General features: G+C 45.9%; 2 protein-coding genes across 6 annotated transcripts in view; one reads left to right on the top strand and one right to left on the bottom strand.

Moving 5' to 3' along the window:
- Positions 1–12254, top strand: part of Wipf3 (WAS/WASL interacting protein family, member 3) — a 74551-nt gene that overhangs the window by 43525 nt on the left and 18772 nt on the right. For all 5 annotated transcript variants that reach the window (XM_006506294.4, XM_030255480.1, NM_001167860.2 and 2 more), the window contains exons 3-4: positions 9043–9175; positions 11083–11217. In XM_006506294.4, coding sequence (XP_006506357.1) covers positions 9043–9175; positions 11083–11217 — 268 coding nt within the window. The remainder of the gene's footprint in view (positions 1–9042; positions 9176–11082; positions 11218–12254) is intronic.
- The window catches only part of Scrn1 (secernin 1), a 91724-nt gene continuing 81521 nt past the window's right edge, over positions 2052–12254 (bottom strand). Inside the window, exon 9 of the mRNA XM_011241459.2 lies at positions 2052–3650. The gene's annotated coding sequence lies outside the window, so the exon portion shown is untranslated. The remainder of the gene's footprint in view (positions 3651–12254) is intronic.

Below are 12254 nucleotides of genomic sequence, written 5' to 3' on the forward strand. Positions count from 1 at the left end.
TACCTTATCATAATACCGTATTGGAATATCTTGTCATCCTCCCCCTCCCCTTGCTTATCTTTTTTCTACTTCTGACTCTTTGCATGTGAACGAGATTCAGAAACCCTGGTCTAGAAGCCATATAAACACTGTGTCTTGCCTGCAACCAGCAAGGAGGCAATGAGAGGAAGAGCTAGAAAGAGGCAGACCAGGAAGGCTGGCACCTAAGAGCTGAGGGTTACCTGACGAGGGAGTGTCAGGTGCAGGTAACTTACAGCGCAGGGTATTGGCCATCTGTGGCCTGCACCGCATAGGGTTACTCTGCACTTTCCATCCAGGGCTTACAGCCCCACCCCCACCCCTTCACCCCCTCCCACACCAAGACGTTTGATACACTCACCGGCAGTTCTTGGAGTCGACACTCAGCCTTAACTGTCCTTTCTGGCACTGACAGAGCCCTAGGACTTTGCTCCTGTGGTACCACCCTTCTCGAAGCTTTGCCCTCCCTCCCTGGGCCTTCCCTTTTCCTTATGATACCTCTTACCCCCACCCCCACCCCCACCCCCACATTGCTTGTGAAGCAACATGCGCCTCCTGGTCCCAGGCCAGAGGGCAATTGTCCCAACTGTAGGCCTGCCTTGCATTCCTTGGGTGATGTCATTATGAAAGGGCTGAAAAGCTTGGTATTGAGAGAGTCAGACTTCCCTGGGCTTATCTCTCCAAAGGTTCTGTGCTTCTAGGAAGTTGAGCCTGTTTCATGTCTGGGCCTCACTCAAAAAACTGGACTTTGTGTCCACAATCACTATATTGCCAATTTGAGTAGTTCAAAGGCTCCTGAAATGGGTTGAGACACACAGAGGCTTGGAGATAATGCCTGGAATTCATGAACAGAGAGAGGGAGCCAGGCACCTGTGGAAGCTCTGTTATATCACAAGAAAGAGAGAGGAGCCACAATAGCTTTGAGCTTTGGTTTCAGACAGTGGAGAAAGAAACACGCTACCAGAGGGAGAAATGCTGGAGTGGCGAACTGGGGTTGAAGTTCATAGAATTTGCAAATTATTCACGGGGCCATGTTTATCTTTGGCAGTATTTGTGACATGAAGCTCCCAGGTTTGTTTGTTTGTTTGTTTGTTTGTTTAAAGGCACACCAGTACATGCTAGCAGGCTGATGGGGGAGGGGAGGTTGCTGTGATGTCTGTGGCTTTGTAGAGCTGGAATGTTACAGATTGGAAAGCAAACTATTTCTCCACCTTTAGTCCCTTAAGGCCATTTGTTTTCCGCCTCAGTGTTTGACCTAACATCCTTGTGGCTGTCAGGTAAGAAGTTTTGGGGGTGGGGGGAGGGATATACAAACAGATCCCTAGTCTCCACCAACTCAAAGGCCTCCTTAGAATGCCATCAGACAATGTCAGAGGCCTACTGCTAAGACTCCCTACCCTGCTGTAACCCACTAACGCCCCTCCCCTCAGGTCTTTGAAAGATGCCTTGACTTAGGGGTTTTCTTTGTTCTGCTGTTATAAGAACATTGTGAAACTGTTGCCACTTTGGACTGTGGCATTTGGGGTGACTGTATCTGTGTTCCAGAGCCATGGCCATGTATGCTTGGCTCCAGAATCAACTCCTATTCTCTTTGAAGTGGGAGCCGGTTTTGCATTGACATCCTTAGAGGAGAGAAGAAACACTGCTCACAGCATGGATTGTTCATTAGCTTTAGACTCTCAGCCCAGGAAAGTCTGATCTTCTTAATAGTTATGAATGAAATTATCCTTCCAGATCCAACATGGGTTTTAAAAATCAAATCTTCTCAAAATTTAAAATTACTCCTAAATCCCAGGAATGTTGGCACATTGCAAAAGAGTGATTTCAAATTGAATTTGTGTTTCGAGGGCCAAAAAACAAAGCCAAACCAAACCAAACCAACCAACCAACCAACCAAACAAACAAACCCAACCCCTCTCCCCAAAACCCCCAAAACAACAGCAACAACAACAAACCCAGATCATCAACAACAACATCAACAATGTCTTAGTCGGTGTTCTATTGCTGTGAAGAGACACCATGACCCAAGCAACTCTTACGAAATGGAGCATTTCATTTGGGGCTGGCTTACAGTTTCAGAGGTTTAGTCCGTTTATTGTCATGTCGGGGATCGTGGTGGTGTGCATGCAGACAAGCCCTGGAGCAGTAGCTAAGAGCTAGACCCTGGTCTGGAGGCAAGGAACCAGAAAGAACCAGGTCCTGGCGCTGGCTTTTGAAACCTCAACCCCACCCCCAACCCCTCAGTGACAAATTTCCTCCAACAGGGCCACACCTCCCAACCTCTAATCCTTGCAAATAGTGCTATTCTCTGGTGATGAACATTCAAGTATATGAGGCTATGGGGCCTGTTCTCCGTCAAATCACCACAGAATATAGGTGAGAGGATACTATGGGGAATCAGTCTTGAGATAGCCTTGGAGGGCTGCAGCTTTCTCCTGCATTCGGGTGCTTTCTAAGAACAGGCAGGCTGGGGTCTGTGGAGTCAGGATCATTACAAAATGACTACAGCTAAACAAATAAACAAACAGAAGAACCATATTCTCTGATAACAAGTCTTGAAGTCCCTTCAATAGGAAATCCTTTGAAAAGTAGGAAGAAACATCAGAGGAGTAGTAAGTCACTGTGGAGAGAGAAAGATTTAGGCTGTACATAGAAAACCAGAAGTCCAACTGCCCCAGAGCCACAAGTTCTAAAGGACATTAGATATATAAGGAGACTGGATTTCCAACCAAAACATACAGCATTTGTCACTGATGAACGACTTTATACATTAGTTCCCAGGACTTGAGGAGGCTCAAGAGAAAAGCCCTCAGTTACTAACGTAATACCTAAACTAATGTGCTCCGCGATCTTGTCTAGGAATGCTGCTATTGCTGCTGCTTATGGGTGAACATGGGAGCTCAGGCAGGGGCATGAATGTTTTATTCTGTATGAGATGGAAGGCCATTGCAGGTATTCCTGGAGTGATCTGGGTGGCAGGTGCTCTGTTGAAGGTAGGAACACTGCTCTAGGAACACGGAGTCTTCCAGGATCGCAAGGCTTCTTGGAAGATTGCCAAAACGCCAGTATAAAAAGATCAATGCGATAGCTCGAGTCAGGGTCTGGAGGTAAGCTCGCTGGTGAAATGGAAAATCTAGGCTGGTCCCTAAGGACCTTGTGCTATAGGGGATTTTGAGCTGGATGCAGAAGAGCAGTTCTGAGACAGAAATGAATTTTATAGAGGAAAGTGCCATGGTAAACCTCATGCCCGTTTACCCTTGAAAAGGTCAGGCTGGTTGCTATGTGGAGGAGGGCTGGACACAAGCATGAGAGCTTGCTTTATGACACAGCCCCAGGAGACAATGCAGGAATTTGTGAAGGAATGGGGCAGGGAACGAAGCCGACAGTGGCCCATCTAGACAGCAGAGTTGCACCATTGCATAAGATAACCTTTCATGGGGTAGCAAAAAGTCCAGACATCACCTGTATTCTTCAGCACCAGCGAAGGGGCCGCTCATCCTGTCTCCAAGCAAGAAGCGAGCAAGTACAGTTCTGCGCATGTGTTCGCGCAGCCTTGGTGTGGATATCCGGCTTTTGCAGAGGTTAGACAGGCCGTTGATTCTGCTCACGAATTTGAATTGCAATTTGGAATTCTAAAAATGAAACATAAGACTGTGTATGGCAAAAACGCCTCGTTCTTGAACAGCATGACTTAGGTACCATTTGGAGTGCAGAGAACATCGTGTCGGGCCTGATGGGGGAGAGTGGGTAGGCCACCCCTCCTTCACAGGATATTTCCGTCTCTCTCCTGGATTCAGAGTTCCCTGTGTTCTTCCGCGCAAAAAGCACAGCAGCAGGTGGGAGGCTATTCTAGCTGTCCTTGTGATCCAGGCTTGGCAATAAACTGCCAAAGACAGTTATAAGCTGCTGAGACCTGTCTGCCCACGAGTCTGAGGCTGCTGGGGTAGCCTAGGGCTGAGATAATGTGCAGGCCCCGTGTGCCAGGGAACCTGTGCACCCCTTTTCAGTGCAACAGCCATAAAGAGAAAAGCATAAATCTGACATCTGCAGAAAGGTGAATGGAACTGGAGTCGTTGGGGGAAGGGAGCTAGGGGGCAGATGCAGAAATACCAATATTGCATGATTTCTTTCAGATGCAGGACCTAGATTTCAGTGGGGGTAGGGGGCAGATGCAGAAATACCAATACTGCATGATTTCTTTCAGATGCAGGACCTAGATTTCAGGATGCATATGCAAGTGAGGGTGGGTCAAGAAACTACAAAGGACTTCATCAGAAGGAGGAAGAAACTTTCAGGGACGGGGGGGGGGGGGGTAGAGGAAAAAAAGAAAGAAGCAAGTGAAACGCCTGTGACCAGAAAGCAGAAAGGAGGCTCTGGGGTGTGGGGGACCAGCAAGAGGCAGGAGGACAGGGAGGAGCAATAGGAGACCAGGTGAATAAGGACAAAATGTGTATGGACATGTCAGAATTAAACCTGTTACTTTATATGCTAGCTTCAAACGCCAACAAATACAGGGACGGGTTTAGATCACCTTTGAGAGAAGTACCTGGCTTGGTTTGGGACAACCACTGGCCCTTTTCCTCGTTCATATTTGAATACATTTTATTTTGATCAAATTCATCCCTCACTCCCCACCTTCAGCTTTTCTCTAGCTTGCTCTATCCCATCTTTCCTTCATTTTTATGTCCTTCCACACTCTGTAGATGATAGATGATAGGTAGGTAGATAGATAGATAGATAGATAGATAGATAGATAGATAGATAGATAGATAGATTAGATTACCTATTGAGTTTAATTAGTGTAACCCAAATGTAAATGAGTGTAGGACTAGCCTTTATAGGTTGGGACCTACCCCCTACTTCTGAGAAATCTGACTTCTTTCTTCTGGTAGTCATGAACTACCTGTAGCTTCTCAACTAGTGAACACACACAAACACACACACACACACACACACACACACACACGTGCGCCATGCATGCCAGGATATTGACCAGATTGATCTTGACAAAGTCTTGTGTAGCATCCACAACTGTAGAGAGCTTATGAGTACAGCGGCTCTCACATCTGGAAGACAGTTTGACAGCGGCCCCTGGGAGCTCTGGCCCTTAGAACCTTCCCATTCTCTGTGAGACATTTGCTGAGCCTTGGGAGGAATATGTGGTACTGGCTCTCTGCTTTTTGGTCTCTGTTGTCCCCTCAGCAAACCTCCGTCCACCGAAGAAAGAAGCCCCTCCCCGGGCACTGTCTACACCTCCAGAGGATCTGGACTCGGTTTCCAGGATCTTCAACCACTCACAGCCCTCTGTAGCTCCAGTTCCAGGAGGCTCTTCTGGCCTCCTCAGGCACTAGGCACACATTTGGTCTGCACATAAAATTAAAAAGACATAAATACGTATTCTTAAAGAAGCAGCTTTTCAGATGAGAGGAGAGGGAACCAGCGACATTGGTGTCAGCCTTTCTCACAGAAGACAGTGTTACAACAGAGGCCAGGTGGCAGAGGGAAGCAAAGAGGTGTGGTGGAGGACACATCAAAGTTCTGATCTAGACTGTCACTCCCTGCCCAGATAACAACCGCAGCTCCGCTGCTTCATTTACTGGAGCAGCAAAGGGACACAAATGGCTTTTATAATGTATCCAAGTCAGAGCAGCCACCTCTCCACCTCTACTGCTACCCTTGGCTCTGTGTTGCTGTCATTTGATTTTGGTATTTCTAATCTGCTTATTGGCTTACCTCTGGCTTTCAGCTTCTTTATCCAAAGAGAAAGGCTCATGTGCCTGTCCTCTGTGGGATTTCATATTCTTTCCAGCTCCTGGATGACTTCTTTTGAGTCGTACAGTAGCAAACTGTGTGAACCAGGGCTTTGGGTGGAAGCAGACAGATCTTTGTTCTCAGTCACATTGTTATCGGGAAGAAACAAGAGTGGTCTTCGCAGGGATGTCATGATGGGTGTTTCAGACAATTTGCAAGCTTGTTTTCCACAGGGAAAGTGCCCAGGGTTGCTTCCTTTCCTGTGCTTATGATTTTAGTGAAGTTGCCAATGGTGAGGATTGGCACAGAGGAAAAATACTCAGTGGATATTTAGGAACTCTTTCTTCCTGCTTCATTATCCTGTCTCCATGGTAACAAGGATTCTTAGGGTTGTCTTTTTTTTTTAAACCACTATAGTTGGAAGATTGACAAATATTGTAGCTTGAGTAGAAATGACTGTCTGTGTGTAGTATAATCATCAACATATGAATGAATGTGTCCTTTTGTCAGAAACCCACTAAGTCTAAATATATATATGGCTTTTTTTTTTCCCCCAGAAGTTAGCAATTCTTGCCTGGCCTGCCTCACAGAGAGATTGGCAGGTGCCTTATGGTGGCAGGTGCCGGAGAGCCCTCTAGTGGGAAATTGCCAGGACAAACTCAGGAGCAGGAGAGAGTCAAGAGAGAAGGGATGTTCACCAGTGTGCTTGCTGGAGAATGTGTTCATTTGTCAGTCTGTCATGTAAGAATCCCCAGGCACATACTGAGGCCCGTGCTAAATAAGTAACAAAATTAAGATAATGATTTCAATGCGTCAGTCTCCAGGGCCCTCACCTGAAACATCTGTTAATGGGCAAAATCAGAGAGTAAGGATGTCTTCAGGCCGTAAGTGAAATTGAGTGGCTGGAGAGAGATGGTTTAGCAGGGAAGAGCACTGCCTCATATTCCAGAAGGCCCTGGTTTGATTCCCAGCGCCTACACAGAGGATCATGATCCTCTGTTACTCCAGTCCCAGAGGATATAGCACCCTCTTCTGACCTCTGAGGGTACCGGGTAAACATATGGTACCTAAACATACACGCAGGCAAAACACCCATACACATGAAATACAATTTTTAAAACCTGGAGTCTGAAGTAGACGAGATGATCCTTCTCTGGGGAGTGGAAGGGGATAGGAGTTTCTCACCACATGAGTGCCTCTCAAACAGAACATTATAAACCTCCCCCTTCCTCAAAACCACCATCATGCATAGGACTTCCATTGCTGTTTGTCCTGCACTTAGAGAATTACAGAACACTCCTTGCCCAGCATCCCTAGCCACACATAAAGCACACCTGAGACCCTAAGGTCAGTTTTACAAGAACAGTTGTATCCCTCTTGCCCAGGGCCCTGATGCTTTTACTCATTCCATTTTAAATGACTTTGATTTTAATGGCTTGTACAGAGTATTTTAAAACCACGTTGTGTAAGAAATAACCCTATTGTACGTGTATTATAAAAGCATTTGAACTATGTCTAAATGTACTGAAGGCTGTGGAACTGGAGAGCCCGGTCCACAGCTATGTTACCGACCAGCATCCACAAGCCTCTCCTAAAGGCTCAGAAAGTGTGTTTCCAGGCAACACGGATCGGGCTTTAGAGCTTAGGCCTTTCAAACACGTTGAGGGTCTAAGTCAAGCCAGAGTCACTGGTGGACTCCTTATGTTTAGCCCAGAACACAGCGTCTCTGATGATGCACAGCCCAGGAGTTTGTATCGAGCAACCTAATTTTCTTTTCTACACTGGATTAGATAGATCCATTAGTTATAAGCCCAGAATCACAATATATGCCGGTGTCGAATTAAGAAAAGCAATCTTGGAGTAATTTAACCAAGAGCAAGCCAGAGTCTCTCTCTTGTCTCTAATCTGTCTGTGATATGAACCTGAATCTGTGCCTGCCTGAATGCTGTCTTGTAAATCTCTCTCTGTGTGTGTGTGTGTGTGTGTGTGTGTGTGTGTGTGAATTACTCATGGGCCAGCGGCATGGGAGACCATATAATAAGATTAAAGCCATGCCTTAGCTTAGGCTGTAAAGGTTTAATCACATGGGGGCAGGAGGGCTAGAGATAGCTCAGTGGTTAAGAGCCCTGACTGCTCTTCCAAAGGTCCTGAGTTCAAATCTCAGCAACCACATGGTGGCTCACAACCATCTGTAATGGAATCCAATGTCTTCTTCGAGTGTGTCTGAAGACAGCTCCAGTGTGTACTTATATAAATAAAATAAATAAATCGTTTTTTAAAAAAATTCATCACATGGGCAACCCAAGGTAGGTGAGGTTGCTTGTTTGTTGCTGTCTTAAAGTGGGTTAAAAAGACAGGGCTAGGACCACAGTAGGATAGCAGTGACCGCAGGGTATGTTAACTCAGCTGTGAGTTAGCAAAAGTTCCAGTCTCTTAGAATCTATGAGAGCATTTGTAACCACCCCACTTTTCTGACTAGAACAAGGATTTTCAAAGCCCAGTGCCCCATCAGGAACTGCGTGAGGCTTCCCAGGAGCCTGATTTACCTGGTCCCTGGTCTCTGTGACCATCAGTGGCTACTCAGCCATGCACTCTGATACAGAGGAAATAGCTCCTTGCAGGTTATGCCTGTGTCCCTGGCACAAGTGTATGTTCAGGAGAACTCACAGGGTGTCTTAAACCTGTTGGAGCCAATCCAATCATTCATTCATTCACTAACCATGCACTCACCCAGTAAGTAGAGTATATAGTCACTAAAATACCCTGTGACCCCTGACTCCCTGTCTTTCTAATTCTCTGACCCTGGAGAACCCCGTTTCTCTTGAGCTTCCTAGTTCTCCACTGAGCTCCATACAAAGGTCACTACACCTCCCATAAAGCCGGCTCCCAGAGCCTGAATCCGCTGCAGCTAAAAAGCACAGTGGCCTACAATAGATCTATGCAGAATCTAGGAGTAGCCAGGGGTGCGAAAATGGAAGCCCAGGTGTGTGAAAAGGGCTCCTTGAGACCACCAGGACTTTCTGCTCAAGATGGGCAGTGAGTGTATAGACATCTAGTACAGAGTCCATCTGATGTCCCAGACAGAGAAGTGTGGGCGTGATCTGAGAGTGTAGATAATGGTATGAAGTTCCTGGCCTTGGAAATGGGGCAGGAAAAGCAGAACTCCCGTAGGAGAGAGATGCAGCTGATAGAGCATTTTGTTTCTCTGCAAATGCTATGGGTTTTTTTCTTGTTGATTGTTTTTATAACAGTCAAATCCCAATTCCCTTGCAGGTCAGCACAGACACCCCCAGCTTAAGGAAGCCAGATCTGAAAGGCCGGAGTGCACTGTTGGCTGATATCCAGCAAGGAACACGCCTGCGGAAAGTCACCCAGATCAATGACCGCAGTGCCCCACAGATCGAGGGTGAGTGAGCAGCTGCACGGAGCCCAGGACGGGGCTGCATAGAGCATGGTCAGACTCAACCCTAGCTGGTCTGCATTTGTGACCCATGCACTCTCAAACCACCTCGGACCTGCTTCAGGGACAGGCCACCAGGCGAGAGATTCAGACACTCCTCTCTGAAAGGCTACCGGTGGTAGAGCCTACATTATCTTTCATTACTTTTAAATAACAAAACAACAAAACCCCCTCATAATAAGTATCATTTTTAAATTGTGATAAAATACACATAGTAAATTTCACCATTTTTAACTGTCCTATTGAGTGTCATCAGATACATGCACAATGCTATTGCAATGTGAATGCAATATGAAAATTGTGCAAATGAAAAAAAAACCCTTTTACATTTGGTCAAGATTGCAAAACGTTAACATGTTATGTCCAAAAACATTTTGTAATGCAAGGTATTATTATGATTTCACATATTTCAAAATGATGGCAATTCTCAAAAATAGTCCTATAGCTAGTATTGTACCTCAACTACATGTTAGGGCACAAACACGCAATTTTACAGAGTTATTTTTATTCTTTTTAATTATGTGTATGTGTGCACATGTGTGCAAGCATGTGCATACCCACCTGTGTGTATGTACATGTGAGTACATGTGCCTGCAGAGGCCAGAGCACTACCAGATCTTCTGAGACTGGTGTTGCAGCAGGTTATAAGCTGCCAGTGTATGTGAGCTGCTCACGGAGAACTGAGTTCAGGTCCTCTGGAAGAGCAGTGTATGCTCTTAACAGCTGAGCCATCTCTCTAGTCCCAAAGACAAATACTTTTTTTAAAGATTTATTTTATTTATTATATATAAGTACACTGTAAGCTGTCTTCAGACACACCAGAAGAGGTTATCAGGTCTCATTATAGATGATTGTGAGCCACCATGTGGCTGCTGGGATTTGAACTCATGACCTCTGGAAGAGCAGTCAGTGCTCTTAACCGCTGAGCCATCTCTCCAGCCCCAATGGGCACGTTTTAAATGAAACCTTTCCAACACTGATTATAATAAGGCTCCATTTCTGATTGGACTCATTGTCTAATTGGTTAAGCTCAGTTAGCAGACTGATGCCTATTATTGTCCCACCTACTGCCAGGAGTACCGCATATAATATTCCGAGTAATCTGACCGCTCATCCAACAGTGGACACCCTGCCCTAACTGCATGTGTTAGCCTTAGCTTGTGTCTTAGTGACTTTTCTATTGCTATTATAAAACACCATGACCAAGACAAGTTATAGAAGGAAAGGTTTACTTGGGTTTACAGTTCCAGAGGGACGAGAGGCTGTGCTGGCAGAGTAGAGACATTGCGGATGGAGCTGGGCGCTGCAAGTTGAGATCTTTAGCCACAATGAAGAAGCAGAGAGCAACTGGAAACAGCCAGAGTCTTTAAACTCTCAAAGCCCATCCCCAATGATGTACTTCCTCCAACAAAGCCATCCCCCTCCTAAACCTTTCCAAACAGTGCCACCAACTGGGGACCAAGTATTCAGATGCCTGAGACCTCATTCAAACCTGGAATTCTTGTCTACGTTGATGTCTTCAGAGTGTCTATGGTTGGTGACCACCATATATGGAAGGCAGGGTCACTGATGACACGTGCCAGGACATTCTGACCCACAAATAAAAAAAATATGAAGTTAAAATGTCAGAGTGGGTTAAGCTTGGATTTTTGTGGGTGGAGAGACGTCTAGACCTTTCAATGTCAGTTGAGTTTTCTAATTTGAGCCACAGATGCTCAGCACCTTGATAGGACTAGACTGGTTAGCAGACAGGTTTAGGTATGAGAACACACGCAGTGAAAATGGTGGCATTGGGCTAGAGTGGGAAAGGCCTGCTGGCTCTTCCTACTCATCTTCTTGCCTCTTCTCTCCAGGTTCAAAAGGAACCAGCAAAGAGGGAGGAGCTGCTGGCAGCAATGCCAGGGGAGGAAACACACCCCCTGCCCTGGGAGATCTCTTTGCTGGTGGCTTTCCTGTGTTGAGACCGGCAGGCCAGAGAGATGTGTCAGGTAAGGAAGTGTTGAACCCAGTGGCCTGGTGGTCTTTCTTCATGTGGGAAACATGATTCATAAGAAGTTACATAGCACCGGGTGGTGGTGGCACACACCTTTAATCCCAGCACTTGGGAGGCAGAGACAGGCGGATTTCTGAGTTCGAGGCCAGCCTGGTCTACAAAGTGAGTTCCAGGACAGCCAGGGCTACAGAGAAACCCTGTCTCAAAAAAAAAAAAAAAAACAAAACAACAACAAAAAAAGAAGTTACATAGCAAGAAGATGTGCATTCGAGAACTTTAATCCTGGAAGCTCCCCAAATCCCAGATTTGTTCTCTGGGAATCTTTTTAAATATCATCTATTTAAATTGCATCATCAGAATTGGAGAATGACTTGTTTAGCAAAGGTGTCATGTTAGACAGAGTGTCATTCATAACAGACATGACAGTGCTGTGGATCCACCAGCGTGTGCTGAGTTCTGATGAATCTCCATCGCCGTATCAGTTAGACACTGCTGTCTAGCCAAAATGTAGGAGCTTTAAACGACTGCTTATTTAGACTGTAATTCTGTCTATTAACAATCTAGGGTGGTCTTGCCTAGTTTCCTTAGCATCTTAGCATCCTTAGCAATTCCAACAGCTGAGAATTGAAGAGGTGGCTTACTTCCCCTGTCTCCAGGGCCCTGGCTTAGAACAACTGGACTGATGGTCCTCAGAGCCACATGATCTGCAAGTCTGTAGGATTTGTCACCATGTTGGGTATCAAAAGAGAGAAGAAAGATGTGCGTAGTCTCTAGAGACTGTCCTGCAAGTTTGTCGGGAGCTAACTTAGAAGTCTACCAAGTGTTACTTCCTGCTCCTTCCTCTAGGTTAGTCACAGCAAGGGACAAGCCCAGCAGGGACAGGGAGTGAATTTCACCTCTTGACAGCACATGCAAAAATGACACAGGAGGGCCTGATTTGGTCACTAAGACCATTAGCAGGCCATAACGTTAATTTATGCTTCAGTGAGCGTTCAGTTTTTTTTAAAATCGTTGTATTAAAAATTAGCCAAA

This window comes from Mus musculus, chromosome 6, assembly GCF_000001635.26.
Source record: "Mus musculus strain C57BL/6J chromosome 6, GRCm38.p6 C57BL/6J".
NCBI lineage: Eukaryota > Metazoa > Chordata > Mammalia > Rodentia > Muridae > Mus > Mus musculus.